Genomic DNA, 16,446 nt, shown 5'->3' with positions numbered 1-16,446 from the left:
GAGTCAGCAGAAGTGGGAATTGAGGTAAGATCCATGGAGGGCTGCGAGTCAAGGTCCTCAGTAATGGGTACCAGTGCTGACGTGGCCAGTCCGGAGCAATGAGGATCATTTGAGGTCTCTCTGGTCTGACTTTCAGTAATACCTTGGTCAAGAGAGGTAGTGGTGGGAAGGCATAGACTGTCAATGCTGTCCGACTGAATGATAGGGCATCCACTTTCCAGGCTAGGGAATGAGAAGTCCTTGTGCAAAATTTCTGTAGTTGGCAATTGTTGGGGGAGGCAAATAGATCTATGTCTGGGCGTCCCCACCTTTGAGTTATCATTGAAAATACTTGTGGGTGTAGTCTCCACTCGTGAGGATCTGCCAAATTTCTGCTCAATTCGTCTGCCAATATGTTTTCCTTTCCTGGCAGGAATTGTGCTTGCAGTTGTACTTGGAAAGTCAATGCTGTGTTCCACAAGGTCATTGCCCGTCTGCATAAAGGGTAGGAGTGTGTTCCTCCCGGTTTATGTACCGCATAACTGTGGTGTTGTCTGTCCTTATTAGTAGTTGTCCTGGATGCAAGAGGTCCTTGAAGGCTGTCAGTGCATTTTGCACAGCTAGCATCTCCTTTTGGTTGATGCGTAGATGCATTTGTTTTGCGGACCATTTGCCCTGTATGCACTGTCCTGCCATGTGTGCTCCCCAGGCGTAGTCTGAAGAATCTGTTGTCATAGTTTGGTTTGCTGGAGGTAAGACGAAAGGAAGACCCTTGTTTATTTGACACGCTTGAGCCCACCATAGGAACTCTTTTTGAAGGCAGGGAATGAGAGGTATACTTGTTTCGAGGCTGTGCCTGTGTTGAGTCCATACACTTTTCAGGTACCATTGTAATTTCCTCATATGCAGCTTTGCATGTGGAATTAGTTGAATGCAGGATGCCATGAACCCCAATGCCTGCAGGATTTTCCCCTTGCAGTGAGCAGAGTAAAAGTTGCCATCTTTTTGAAGTATTGAGTCAGTTGTTTTTGCCTGGCGTGACGTAAGCCATCTGGGCTGTTGTATTTAAGCTGGCACCCAGGAATATTACGTCTTGTGAGGGTATTCGCTTTGACTTCTTTTTGTTTACTGTGTACCCTAGGCAACTTAGCAGCTTTGTTACAAATGCTTAAAAACACCAAAGCCCCAGAAAACGGATGTAAAAAGCAACACAAAGTTTAATGTTCAACTGAAATAAAAGCAATCACTAAAAATCCAGTGAAAAAGATGCATCAACACCCTAAACAAAGTCACAAACAGATGAAAATGTAATATCCAAAGTAGGTTAAAAGCACACTGTCCCGACTACTACTCATCCGTGGTAAAGTGTGAAAATGAAATCTGTAGCCTCGGGTAATATCCAGAACCCATTTGTCCTTTTGTTATGATGTGCCAATTTTGTGTTAAGAGCCAGTTTTCCTCCCAAAGGTGCTGCCAGGGTAATTTTGCTTGGAAGGCGAAGAGGGAAGTCATTGTGTTTGTTTCCTGAAGGGTTCAGATCTTTCATCTCCACCTCTGAGTTGTTGTATGCATGGTCTAGGCCTGAAAGAAGCTTGTGGCTGGCCTCTGCCCCTTGGGCATCTGTACCTACCCCTTTGGGGTCGGTCTGATGCAGGAAAGGACCAGATTTTTGATGGCCAGTTTCTGCCGAAACGAGGAGGTTGCACCTGTAAAAAATCTTTAACTGTCTGCATAGACTTTACATTCTCTTCCATTTTCTTTAAAACTTCCTCTGCTTTGACACCAAACACATCTTTCTGCAATGGAGCATCCAATAACTTTGCTTTGACATGTTCTGGTAAGGCTTGCTCTTTTAGCCAAGCATGTCTACGTATTACAGATCCTGTGACAGCTGCTCTACATGAGGCTTCCAATGAATCAAAACCACACTAAGGTATTCTTTCCCACCTGTTCTGCTGCATGCAGGTTGATCTGTCTGAGGGATCATTTTCTGCTTTAACTGTGTAATCAAGTACTGCTGATATTTTAGCATGTGGAATTGGCAGTTTAAGGCCCTCATGGCCAAAGTGGCAGACGTATACACTTTCTTCCTCCATCTTTCTAATGCTCTGGAATCTCTTTCAGAAGGTAGTGGATTCTTAGCAATAGAGGCCTTAACCCCTTTGGGACCCTGGGAAATGGTCTTGGGGTCTGCAACAGGGCTTTTATATAGAAACTTATGAGAATCAGGAACTCGGTAGTATCTGTCTGGTTTAGCTGGTGCAGGCGGTAAGGAATCTGGGTTTAGACTAGATTTGGTGTAAACATCATCCAAAATGTCTAAAACTGGAGGAATTGCAAGGGGTCTATGCTGTGGGAGAAGAAGAAACTCACGGAGTCTTTTCTTAGAGTCAGAGTAATCTTGGCATTCACAGTGGAAGTGTTCCCTCATGATGTGTAAAGTTTCCCCAAAAGAGTAGTCTTCGGGGGGGGGGGGGGGGGAGACAGAGGGAATGGACTCCAGCATCTGAGTCTTCATAAGGAGGGAAGGAATAATCCTGGTCCTCAGAGTTAGCTGAGGAAATGGATGCTTGGTCAGAGGAAGGATAATCTTCCTCCAGTCTAGGCCTTTTGTCAGGAGGGGGTTGTGAACCTCTGATAAGGGTAATTAAATCCTCAGATATCTTAAGCATCTGTTTTTCAGGCATAGGGGCCTGTGGGTGGGACTGTGGACCCGGTTTCCTAACTTTTAAGGGGGCTTTAAGTTTAGCATAAGACTTAATTGAGATAGTTGCTGGTTTGAAGACACCTTCAGAAACCGGTCTGTCCAAAATCTCCGGATCACCGTCAGGGATGGCGTCCGAAGGGTGAGATGGAACCGGCTCCTGAGGCCCAGCTGACTTGGTCTGGGAGGCAGTCAGAATTTCTAAATCTGCAGTAGTCAGGGGCTGCGTAGGCACCTTGCTGAAACCCGGAGAACCGGCGGCAGGCCTTGCTGAGGCCTCGGTATCTGGTCTTGGCCTTGGTTGCCTGTCTTTGTCCTTGTGTTTTTTAATCATTGCTGATGTTGGTTGCTCCGACATGCTATAATTAAAATTTCTGCCAAAACAATGGTCGGGCAAAATCTGCCTGACGCTTGATTGTACGTTTGTTGAACCTACCACAAAACCAACAGACGTCGTGGTTTGGGCCTAGGCAAGGAATATAAGAATGAAAATCCTTATGAGGTATTTGCTTCCCACAAGAAATGCAATTATTAACTTTGTCTGACATTGGTCTGAGGCAAGAAAAGTTTCCCCAACGGGGTACTTAGCTTTAGAGAAGACTTCGGGCTGAAATTAGATTCGAAAATCTCAGGAGCTAGCCGACCGGCACTTGCGAACTGCTTCTGCTTCGGGCACCGCTCGGCAAGAAAGACTGAAGAAAATGGCGTCGGCTGCCTCTTATCCTCCTGTCACTCTGATGTCAGGGAAGAAGTGACGACAACATACGCCGGACCATGACTTTGGGATTCGGCCGACTGCGGGACAGCCTGACGGCAGGATAACCCAAGTGTGATGACTGCAGCAGTATAACACGAACATCCTCTTGCTGTGAGGCAACGCTACCGTTGCACCACTGCACCGTCCTTGTTATGCTGAAAACTTGTAGATCCAGTTTCCACTTCTGGGGATCCATGAGGTTTCTGCTTAGCTTGTCTGCCAGAGTATTTATCTTTCATGGCAGGAATTGTGCGGTGAACTTGATAAGTCATGGCTCGTCTGCAGTGGGGGTAGGAATGTGTGCCTCCCTGCTTGTTTATGTACCACATGACTATAGTATTGTCCATCTTTATCAGTAGTTGCCCTGGATGAAGTAGATCCTTGAAAGCTGTCAGGGCAGTCTTAACAGCTAGCATTTCTTTTTGATTGATATGAAGATGCATCTGGCTTGCGGGCCATGTGCCCTGAATACATTTTCCTGCCATGTGGGCCCCCAGGCATAAATCTGATGCATCAGTTGTTCGTGTCTGCCTGGTTGTGGGTAAAATTAAAGGCTGGCCTTGTGGTGACAGGCCTGTGCCCACCATCAAAACTCCTGTTGCAGGCAGGGAATGAAGGTAATTAATGTTTCCAGAATGTGGCAATGTTGAGTCCAAACTTTTTAGATACCATTGTAGTTTCCTCATATGCAGTCTAGCATATGGAATTAGCAGAATGCAGGATGCCATGAAGCCCAAAGCCTGCAGAATTTTTCTTGCAAACTGGGTCTTTGTTGCCAACATTTTGAAGTAAGAAGTCAGTTACCTTTGTCTGGCGTTAGATAAGCCATCTGGGCAGTTGTATTTAAGCTTGCACCCAGGAATATTCTCTCGAGAGAGTACTAGTTTCAATTTCTTTCCATTTACTGTGTACCCTAGGCAAATTAGTAGTCTTTTACAAATGCCAGATGCTTTAGTAGTGTCTCCTTGTTCTCTGCTTAAATAAGGCAGTCGTCCAAGTAAGGATATATTTGAATTCTCAAAAACAACAGTGAAAAAGAAGGCAACAGCCTGAAAAACAATGCCAGTTCACAGATAAAATTTAATACAGCTTAGCGCCTCGGCATAATAGCCTTCAATGAGCACAGGCCAGTGGAAGGTTCAGGCCAGTGGAAACCAGACCCAAAATTCAGACTGGTACGAGAGAATAATGGGTGGTTCTGGGACCTGTACTTGGCATACTAAGAGGACAGTCAGGAGAAGCCCTAAATGAATCTGCATGCATAAAAGCTTCTGCATCATCCGACTGATATCTACTTTGGTAAGGCTCCTCAATTAATTGAAGGCACACAAAGATACCAGATGGTGGCCTAAAAGAACACCTCTCCTGTAGAATAAGCCAGTGAACCTTAAAGCTCCATTCACCCTCTGTGAATAGAGGAGGTAGTGAAAGTCTGGATGCAAGAAACCAGATTAATCTTAGTCTTCAGCACCAGACCCAAGAGTTGAAGTTAACCAGGTGACCGTGTTTTAGGTGTGTCCACACTGTCATCGGGACTTTTCCTTCATTAGACTTCTTTATCTTTTGGCTCTTCAGGTCTTTTTGCTGGAGTCTCCAAAGAGGGAATTGAACCCGAAGAAAACGGATGACAAATGGACCTTGTCTGAGAGGGATGTAGACCCTTAAGCATTAGTTTGTCCCTATGGCCTTGTAGGGTTCCTGGTTCCAAAAGAGGTAAAGCCTTACGGTCGGTTAAGTGTGCTGCTCTCAAGCAATACACGCACAGGATTCTGCAGGCTGTACACTTTAAAGCCTTGGACTTTCTCAGTCGTACTGAGAAAAAAAAAAAACTGTGATTGGCATGAAGTCAAGTTGTGAAAAATGTAAAATACTTAAAGTTTACTCAGACTACCAGCCCTAAAACTATATATATATATATATATATATATATATATATATATATATATACATATACATATCTCAATATAGATGTAGATATATGGAATTAGGTGACAAATTATAGTAGGAAAAGATAGCAAAAAAAGGAAAGAAATATAGAAGATTTAAGCACAAACCATCGCAATCCTCAGAAACACCTCTGATGCAATCAGGTGGTAAAAGAAAACAGATGTACTTTAGAGGGATGTTGAGTGAATTATGGCTAGGGGAGAAGTGAGAGTCCAAGATCCACAGCTTTCTTACAAAAAAAAACACTGGATCTAGTGTTACCTCTCTTTCGATACCAATACACCCTCGTTTTTTCTATTTTTTTCTTCCTCTACTTTTAAAATAACCTGCCTCTTTCTAGGACCTTCAGAGCTTCACATCCCACTCTACCACTAAGCTTAATAAATGCTCTGCTCTTGCTGTCAGTGAAGGGAGTTTCTTTTATTAGTATCCACTTGCACCCTACATTTGTTAAACAAAACCCTCCTTTTTAAAATGTTAACCCATTCCTATTCTAAGCAATATTTACACCCATAATTCAAAAAAAGTTCTCCTTCCTTATGACTTGTAAATGACTTGCTAAACTAATTCCAATCTTCGATTTTTAATGCTCAAGGTAGTATTTCTATTACAACCTTCTGTAGTCTGCATAGTGCACAGTCCATAGGCTCATATGTTGGTACTAGGCCATCAGTCCTAGGGCCTATACAAGCCTAGCCATAACAATTCCCTGGATATTTCTTTCCACAATATTTACTTCCCTGGACCCCTGTCTAGCAGGGCGACTGACGTGATCCTCGGGGTAAATTTTCCATCTCCCATCCAATCGTCAAGGTTTCTTTTGAAGAGAGCAAATGAGGCTCTCTGCTTGACATGTATAGGCGGTCTATTCCAGAGTATGGGGAGTCTCTGGGTCAGGAACCTATCCCTCCAGCATGTTTTGTTCATTGCGATAAGGTTTAGATCCCTGGAGCATGTGGCTCTGAGGGATTGGGATTTCATTAAGTGGAGCAAGTTTAACAGCTCAGGGTTTGACATGGCCTTGTATGTTAAGCAGAGATCGCCACTGAGTAGACAATATGACAGAGTATAGCTGGAGTTTTGTTTAGACTGTCAGCATAGGGCATCTGCTTTAGGCCTGCGATTCTTTTAGTGAGGTATTTCTGCGACCTTTCCAGCTGTTGCAGATGTCTTGTGAGGTACATACCAAACTATAACACTATACTGGGTCTAATGAGGGATGAGTACAGTGGGACAATGACCTTTTTTCTGGATGAAAAGCCCTTTGTGATGAGGTGGGTCACATACAAGGATTCCCTGACTGTTGTGGCTATGTGATTATCGAAGGTGAGACCACTGTCCACCTAAGTCTCTCATCACACTTTCGGTGTTGTGTACTGCCACCTATGTGGTAATTCATGGGTACATGGTTTTCCCAAAGGGGATAACTGTACATTTCTTGGCATTAAGCTCGAGCCCATGGCTCTGGCACCAAGCATCTGTTTCTGTAAGGCCCTTTTGTAGAATATCCACATATGGGATTCAATAATGGCTCTCCGTTTGCAGTCATCTGCAACCTTTGTTAGCCAGAGTCCCTTAGTGTTGGCCTGTACTTCAAAGCAGATGCCAAAACAAGAGCGATCCCAGGACTGAACCATGAGGTACTCCACTTGTCTGGAGCTGGATTTGGAGTCGGCTACTTTTACAGTCTGGGTTCTGTCAGTAAGCAAGTTGGCAACCCATCGAGTGACGTAGGGATTCATGCCCAGCTTAGTAAGTTTATCTATGATTCCAGAGTGGGGGATGGTGTCGAAGGCCTTGGCAAGGTCCAGGTAGGCTGTGTGGACAGCCTTACCCTCATCCACAGCTCTGGAGACCGATTCGAAGAAGTCAATCAGGTTCAGCAGACAAGATCGGCCCTTCACAAACCAAAACTGGGTGGGGGGGTCCAGTGTTTGAAGGTTGCCAATGTCCGTTTACAAGTTTCATGATACTGCGTTCCATGCTCTTGCACATCAGGCTCGTCAGACTGATGGGACTGCAGTTCCCAGCATCCAAGGTGTATCCCCCCCTTGTGGAGTGGGATAACTGTAGCTGTGAGCCACTGAGGGGGCACGAAGCCTGAGGTGAGGCTATGATTAAAACAGGACACTTAAGTGAGGTGCCAGTTCATTTTGTAGTTCATGTAGTACACAGCCCGAGATATTATCTGGTCCCATGGATGCTGTATTCTTAGCTTTGGAGAGCGCGGTTTCTACCCGTTTGGCCATGATTAATGGAATTTGGCAATCTTTTGGTATTGAGATGGGCCCTTTAGGGGGTGAGAGGGATGAAGTTGGCACAATCTGCCAGGATATCGGCAATATCCTTGGGCTCAGTAAATTTAATACCATTCTGTTGTAGCTCAGAGGAGATCTGGGCATTGCCATTTAGATTCTTGACAACTATAGAATGGCTTGTGGTCTTCTTTGGAATCTTTGGCAATTTTATTTAAGTAACTAGCTTTGGAGGATTTTATGGAGGGATATCAGCTTCTTAGTGAGGCTGGTAAGGGAGTTTTTCTCATCCTGGGATTTTCCTCTTTTCTGCAACAGTTTCTTCCTTCTGTTGTATAGTTTGTGTATGGCAGGAGACCACCAGATTGGCTTCCTTTTTTTGGAGGAGAGCGTCCTGGTTCTATTTGGGATGGCACAATTCATGCACAAGTGGATGTGCTCATACAGTGCCTTAGTGTAGGACTCAGCAGTCGAACTTTCAACTCCAGTCTGCATGGGTATCATGAAGTTTGTCACTTCTGACTTGTGTAACATGAAGTTAGCTTTGGATAATTTTTTTTTTTTTTTTTTTTTTTTTTTTTTTTTACAGAGGTTTCCTTACTGGGGGGTGGGATGTGGATGTCAAGGGTGATTAGCTTATGGTCAGACTTGACCAATGAAGGGGTGACCACTGGTGTGGAGCATCTCCCATGTTGGTAATGACCAGGTCTAGGATTATTGGAGCCCCTGGTAGGGCAATGGATTAGTTGATCCAGGGCATTGGAATTTATGAATTCCAAGAACAGTTGGGAAAAGGTGTTGGTACCAGAGTAGTTTTCCCAGTTAAAGGCAGGTAGTTAAAATCAGTAACAATTTGGATTGCAGTCTTACATAGTGTTAGCTGCACCTGAAGAATTTCAGATGCATTGTGTTGGGCAACTGGCCTGAAGGTGTGAATATCCTTGGTGAATCTGGACACTCTTCCACCTTTAGTGTTTCGGTCGTGGTTTGGTGGCCGAAGTGTGGTAAGAGTTGTAGCCTCGTATTGCAGGGGTGCTCTCTGGAGCCTTGAACCAGGTCTGTTACTGCACAGATAAATCAATGTTCTCCATTTTTAGGAGTGCCTCGAGAGAGTGCATTTTGAGGTTTAGACTTCTAGCATCGAGTAGCATTACCTTCAGATTTTGCATGCTTGTATCGGTTACGGTGGTAGTTTTGTCCTTTGAACCTTGCCTAAAAAAGGCACTATAGGGGTGGCAAGAGCCTTAGCCAGTAAGCTGAATCCCAGAGGCGACAGGTGCACACCATCTCTGGCCAAGCACCGTGGTTTGTCTATCATGTCGGCCCAGGCAGACAGATACTGGATTCCCTTTGAATGACACCAGTGGCTTAGCCAACTGATGAAGTCAATCATTTTGTCCTTATACTGTGGTATCATTCTGGTCGAAGGCAGGATGCTACTCCGGCTAGGGTCATACCTGCTTGAGCCACATGATCCAAGAACTTTTCCACGTCTCTTTCATGTAGTCCAGGGAGGTAGGTCTCAAGTCATTCACTGCAACATGGACAATGAGAGACGTATTTGTACTTGTTGTGGAGTGACTTGAGGGCATGCATTGTGGCGGATACTGGCACCAGACAGGCAGCAGACTAATGTTCTCCTGGTTCAGCCTGGTGAGTGGGCCATCACTGTGCCTGAATATAGAGTCAGCTATGACTGAAGTGTTGGGTACATTATCTTGCCTTAGGGGCAATGGGGTGGCACACTGGTGCTGTGAACTATGTGTCACTTTGGTTGCGACTGGGGTTTGTTTGCATTTCAGCTTGTTGCTTGGGTAGGTTAATGTTAAGGGCCTCCGCATATGTGAGTTTACTGTTGCTGTGTGTGGGTGTTGATGGTGGGTTTTGAAGAGCTATGTATTGCTTGAGGTGTAGTGCAGGTGTTAACTTTCTCCTCTACTGTCTAGCACAATCTTGGGTGGAGACAGCTTTGCTTCCAGTTTGGCTATTTAAGTGCATCTCTCGCAGGTTGTAGTGTTGGGTGGTAGGAAGATAGGGTTTGTGTACATGAGGCAGTTGCTGCATTACCCCAGTATGCCCAGATTCACCAGGTGGACAGGAGAAATCATCGGAAGTGGACTTTTGGACATGCCTGTTTAGGTGCTTTTTTTCTTTATATATATATATATATATATATATATATATATATATATATATATATATATATATATATATATATATATATATATAGTACAAGAGCCGTTTTCCCTTACCTTTGCAAGGTACTTTGCAATTATAGGTTTAATGCCTACGATTAATTTCTCCTCATTAACACTGACAGTCGAGTGCTTGTATCAGTTTAAGGCTTCCTAGTGCTTTCCAGCAGGTTCTAGAGGAAGTGCTAGTTTACAGGGGTTCAGATTTTAATGCTACTACTGAGAAACTAGCTAGTTCTAAAGGAAAATTTGAAGAGCAGACTTTCTGGCACCTGGAATAATTTAACTGTAGCCCCGCAGTGCTGCACGATGCGAAAAATGTGCACACACACACGCACATTAAGCCAGAAAGTTGGAAGGGATAGAAATCAGCCCAAAATGGCTAATAAAATTACAATTTCAGAGTCGGAAACCACTCCAGTGTTAGATAGGCAGTACAATGCTCACCACTCCCACTGGTAAGCGGTAGGACTTCCCTCTACCACATCAAGGTCTGGAGAGCTCTGAACACAGAATACAAAGTCCTGAAACCAGCAAAGCCTGGGATCTGGACTATACTACCTAGGAATGGCGGGAAATGAGCAAACTTTTTTTTTTGTTAAAACAGGCTAAACAATGCAATAATACAGTAAATAAACACAGAAAAGACTAACTGACGTGAGTGTGTTGCCCTAAACAGTAAATGCAATTAAAACTACAAAATTAGCAATTTAAAACTTTTTAAATGGGACTTCTTATAACAGCTATGTTGGCTCCAAGTACCAGAAAAAGCTGAAAACTGTACTCCATGTACTTTAAGAAATTCATTTCCCAATTCACACACTAAATGCCAGAATGTGAGCACATTTACCATTTCATGCAACTAAGTATACTTACTCCCTGCTTGAAATCTAACCCCTTCCCACACTTATTGAAAAGTACAGTTTTGTACCTACCATAAATGTAGATGTTCGAAGATCCACATTGCTGCAGTCCTTACATATGGGTAGTCCGCTGTCCTCGGTCGGCCCGAATATCAAAGTATTAGGCTGACGTCGGTCAAGGCGCTTAAGACTGACATCAGGACGTCAGGGTACAAATGCGCATGACAGACGTCATATCCTCAGTCTTTTCTTGCCCCAGATGTCAGAAGACCCTAAAAAGAAAGGCCAAAACCAAAAGACAGCAAAAAACAACCAACCACCCTTGCACTAATCATATGTACAATATATACAATATTCACAATATTCACAACCCAAACCACACAACCGCCTCTAACTACAGAGGGAAGGAGGGAGGTAAATTGGACTGCAGCAATGTGGATCTTCGAACATCTACATTTATGGTAGGTACAAAACTGTACTATGTTCTTCATCTCACATTGCTGCAGTCCTTACATATGGGTAGAATCCCAAAGCAGAGGTAAGGGAGGATGGCAAAACTATAAAGCATTAGGAGCTGCCAAAATGCCCTGTAAAATTGCAGTGGCAAAACCAGCCCTAGATTTAGAGTAAAGTGGAAGGTGGTAATGCTTAGAGAAAGTATGCACTGAACTCCAAGTAGCTGCCTCCAAAATATCTTTAGTTGCCACCCCTTAAAAAGCTGTAGAAGTGGCAGTAGCCCTAGTGGAATGAGGCCTAATCCCAGCTGGAATCTCCTTACCATGATGGGAATAACAGAAAGCAATACAAAACCCAATCCACTTAGAAATAGTTTGTTTTGAAACAGGCTTGCCCTGAGAACCCAAAGCAAATGAAACAAATAACTGCTGAGACTGCCTGAACCCTTTAGTTCTGCTCAAATAATATCGCAACTGCCTGTGTATATCCAAAGTGTGCAAAATCTTTTCCCCTTTATTTTGGGGGTTTGCATAAAAAGTAGGCAAATGAATAGTTTGGTTTAAAGCCACACTAGAAACCACTTTAGGCATAAAGGAAGGATTAGTACGTAAAGATACCCTATCCTTATGGAAAATTAAGAAAGGCTCAACCGCCATAAGGGCCTGTAATTCAGAAACCCTTCTCGCAGAGGTAATGGCCAACAAAAAAGCAGTCTTCCATGATAAATATTTCAACTCGGCAGTAGCTGCAGGCTCAAAAGGTTGTAGAGTGAGTTTCTCCAACACAAAATTGAGATCCCAAGCAGGAGTAGGAGCTCTACGTGGGGGTCTTATATTCTTTGCCCCTCTAAGGAATTGTTTAAACAAAGGATGAGAAAACAACGGTGGGTCACAGTCATAGTGAGCAGAAATTGCTGCAGCATGAACCTTAGAGGAGAAGGACAAACCTTTGTCCAGTAACTCAGTAAGATATTGAAGAGCCACACTTAAATTAGGCTTAGAAACAAATTCCTTTGCTGTACTCCAAAATAAAAATCTCCTCCATTTATCTGCGTACACTTTCCTTGTACTAGGCCTTCGGGCCTCCAAAATAACATTCAAAACTTGCTGTGGAAGCTGAGACCCTCCAGGGTTTAAAACAGAATATGCCAGGCTGTCAGATGTAGAGAGTGAAGTTTGACATTGAGTAAATGACTGTTCTCCTGAGACAGCAGGTGTGGAATCGAAGGCAAAGGCCATGGAGGCTCCCGTACCAGACTTCTCAGTAATGGGTACCAGTGCTGTCGAGGCCAATCTGGAGCTATTAAAATCATCTTTGGCTTGTCCTGTCTGACCTTCAGGAGTACCTTTGGGAGGAGAGGCAGAGGTGGAAAGGCATACACATGAAGATTGCTCCAATTGAATGAGAGAGCATCCACTTTCCAAGCTGTGGGATGAAACCTTTTTGTGCAAAACTTTGGCAGCTGGTAGTTTAGTGGAGAAGCGAACAGATCTATGTCTGGAGTTCCCCATAACACTGTCAATTTCTGAAATACATGAGGATCCAATTTCCACTCGTGGGGATCCATAATTTGTCTGCTCAACACATGTGCTAAGGAGTTCTGTGCTCCCGGCAGAAACCTTGCCTGAAGATTTAGCTGTAAACTGAGAGCAGTCTCCCACAAAATCATTGCTTGTCTGCATAGAGGATAAGAATGCGTTCCCCCTTGCTTGTTGATGTACCACATGACAGTTGTGTTGTCTGTTAGAACCAACACCTGCCCTGGAAGAAGTAAATCCTTGAAAGCTATTAATGCAAATTGGACTGCTAACATCTCCTTCAAGTTGATATGTAGATGTTGTAGTCTGGCAGGCCACGTGTCTTGTACCCACTTTCCATTTAGATGAGCTCCCCAAGCTTTGTCTGAGGCATCTGTCGTTAGAATCTGACTCGCCTCTGGTCGGGTCACAGAGAGTCCCTTGTTTAGGTGACATTCCTGAGCCCACCACAAAAATTCCTTTTGAATGCAAGGTATTATCTGAATGACAGTGTCCATATCTTGGCAGTGCTGTGTCCATACATTTTGAGATACCATTGTAGCTTCCTCATATGCAGTTTGGCATTGGGAAGCACCAGAATACAAGATGCCATGAACCCCAAGGCTTGAAGGACTGTCCTTGCAGTCAGCCTGGACTGATGAGACAATTGATGGAAGTAAAGAAAGATTCTTTTGTTTGTCCGGGGTCAAAAGGCCATCTGGGATGCTGTATTCAGTCTCACACCCAGAAAGCACATGTCCTGAGAGGGTACTAGACTGGACTTTATTTCGTTCACAGAATACCCCAGGCATCTTAGCACTGCTATCACATACTGTAAATGATGAAGAAGTTCGTCCTTTTCTTGGGCCAGAATCAGGCAATCGTCCAAATAAGGATAGATCTGTATTCCTCTTAGCCTGAAGAAAGCTATCACTGGAGCCAGAACCTTCGTGAACACTCTGGGCAGTAGATAAGCCAAAGGGCAATGCAGAGAACTGATAATGAGAAGTCCCAGCCCGAAACGCAGATACTTCCTGCAACTGAGCCTGATAGGAACATGAAGGTAAGCCTCCTTGAGATCCAGAGTCACCATCTAGTGATCTTTGCCCAGCAGAGGTAAAAGCTGTTGTAACGTCAACATTTTGAACTTGGGAATGTCCAGATATGTGTTGAGGATAGATAAATCCAAAATTGGTCTCCACGTGTTCCCCTTCTTTGGTACTAGGAACAGGCGAGAATAAAATCCTAGGCCCACTTCTGGCAGAGGGACCGGTTGTATGGCCCCTATTTGAAGTAGCAGAGAAATTTGTTTGTGAGCCTCTAGTCTTTGCCGAGGAGGAACGTCCGGCATGCCTTTGAAAGGAGACAAGGTATGGAAATAAAACTTGTAACCTTGGTGTATGATATCCAATACCCATCTGTCTTGGGTAATCAAAATCCAATTTTCCTTGTAGAGTGCCAACCTTCCTCCCAAAGGTGCTGCCAGGCAAGAAGGATCTGGCAGCTGAAAAGGTAGGTCATTGGGCCTGTTTACGAAAGGACTGGCCCCTACCCTCACTCGAAGATTGTGCAGGTGAACTCCCTGTTCTAGGTCTGAAGGAACTCTGAGCTCTGCCCCTACCACGTCTAGATCTACCCCTAGACTGAGAATCATAAGAAGGATACGTCCACCCCTTAGCAGGCCAATTCCTACTAAACTTCGGAGGCTGAACTTGCAAAAAATCTTTAACAGCCTGCATAGACTTAGCCTGGTCTTCCATTTTCTTCAAGACTGACTCCACAGGTGAACCAAACAACACATCAGACTGTAAAGGAGCATCCAAAATCCTTGTCTTAACATGGTCAGATAAATTCTGATCCCTCAGCCAGGCGTGCCTGCGAAGAACTGAACCAGTGGCAGCCACCCTAGACGAGGCTTGTACAGCATCAAAACCACATTGTAAAGAATGCTTACCCACCTGTTCAGAGACATGCACCAAATCTTGTAATTCTTTACACTCAATGCCTTCCGCCAGAGCATCTACCTTAGACTTCAATTGAGAAAGAAGATAGTTTTGATATTTCAACATGTGAAACTGGCAATTCAAAGCCCTCATAGCTAAGGTGGAAGAAGTATAGACTTTCCTTCCCCATCTATCCAAAGCTCTGGCCTCTTTATCTGGAGGAACCGGATTTTTTACAACAGAGGCCTTGACACCCTTAGGTCCCTGACTAACAGTTTCTGGGTCGCCCTAGGACTCTTATAAAGATATTTATGAGCCTCAGGCACCCTGTAATACCTATCCGGTTTAACAGGAGCAGGAGGCAAAGAATCAGGATTAAGTGAAGCCTCTGCAAACATCTTCCACAACATCCAGAACAGGGGGTATAGCCAAAGGCCTATGCTGGGGTAAAAGCAAAAATTCCCTAAGCCTTTTCCTGGAATCAGAGAAGTCCTGACCTTCCCACTTAAAATGTTCCCTCATGGAATGAAGAGTCTCTGAAAAAGAAAAATCCTCTGGAGGAGAAGCAGAAGGAGTCGAATCAACTGCATCAGAATCAGAATAAGGAGAGTACTCCTGCAAGTCTTCAGCCGAAGACTCTGAAACATCCGAAGCCTGCTCAAAACTCCCCAACTCTGGCTCCACCCTAGGCCTCTTATCAGGAGGGGGCAAAGAACCTCTAATCAAAGTAATTAAATCTTCTGCCATTTTAAGCATGTGCTTCTTGGGCACAGACCCTGCTGAACTAGGAGTGACACCAACAGAAGCTAAACCTGGCCTGCCTCTGGGAGAAGCCTTGGAAACAGAAGGAGAGGGCCTAACCACCCTAGGAAGGGAGGGAGTACAGTAACCTGAGAAGCCCCTTCAGCCTGACCTGCCTCCTGAGAGGCCACATCCTGCAATATCAAAGTCTCCCCCTGGGACTCCAGAGAAGCCTCCGTCGAACCACCGGTTCCACTGGCGCCTCTAAAGAACCGGCGTCCGTGCGGACGACTCTTCTTGCCTGGGTTTAGCTGCTTTGTCTTTGCGCTTCTTGAAGAAGCGGCCGGAGAATCCGGCGGCATATTATAATTGCACCGCTTCGAAGACCAACCTAGCACAATCTAACCTTCGCAATAGTTAAACTTATTGAACCTAGCACAAAAGCGACACCCAACAACGTCGTGCTCAGGCCCCAAACAAGGAATACACAAAGAATGATAATCCCTATGCGGTATCTGCTTCCCACAAGAAATAGTTATTCACTTTTTCTGACATCCGGTAAACCACTGAGGCAAGAAAAAACTAAAATATTCCCCAACAGGGTACTTAGCCAACTTTGACTCTGTCTGAAACTCCGAATTCGAAAAATTTCAGAACGCCGAACGGCACTTGCAACGCTGCTTCTGCATCGGACCATGCGGCAAAAAAGACTGAGGATATGACGTCGGTCATGCGCATTTGTACCCTGACGTCCTGATGTCAGTCTTAAGTGCCTTGACCGACGTCAGCCTAATACTTTGATATTCGGGCCGACCGAGGACAGCGGACTACTCATATGTAAGGACTGCAGCAATGTGAGATGAAGAACATCAGTCAGGCTTTGACTAAGCCATTAATGCTTTGCAGTCTCTGGAAGCCTTTTGTAAGGGGCTTTGGTAAGATATTTAATTCACAGTGACCTCTGCCAAGCTGACAGCACTTGAGTGAATTAGACTTCTGAACTTGCAAACCCAAGGAGCTACTCCTCATGCCGAACAGGCGAGCTGGGTGATTATCTACTGCAGAGCATCAGTAAAGGCATTCACCATC

The 16,446-nt window shown here is 44.5% G+C and overlaps 1 protein-coding gene across 1 annotated transcript in view; it reads right to left on the bottom strand.

Annotated features, from left to right (window-relative positions):
• IGF2BP3 (insulin like growth factor 2 mRNA binding protein 3) overlaps window positions 1–16,446 on the bottom strand; it is a 1,266,240-nt gene that overhangs the window by 1,050,395 nt on the left and 199,399 nt on the right. Inside the window, exon 4 of the mRNA XM_044064618.1 lies at window positions 7,017–7,035. Within this exon, the coding sequence (XP_043920553.1) occupies window positions 7,017–7,035 (19 nt within the window). The remainder of the gene's footprint in view (window positions 1–7,016; window positions 7,036–16,446) is intronic.

This window comes from Protopterus annectens, chromosome 3.part0 (genome assembly GCF_019279795.1).
Source record: "Protopterus annectens isolate FY-2018-M chromosome 3.part0, PAN1.0, whole genome shotgun sequence".
NCBI classification, from domain to species: domain Eukaryota; kingdom Metazoa; phylum Chordata; order Ceratodontiformes; family Protopteridae; genus Protopterus; species Protopterus annectens.
This window is presented reverse-complemented; position numbering and strand designations above follow the sequence as displayed.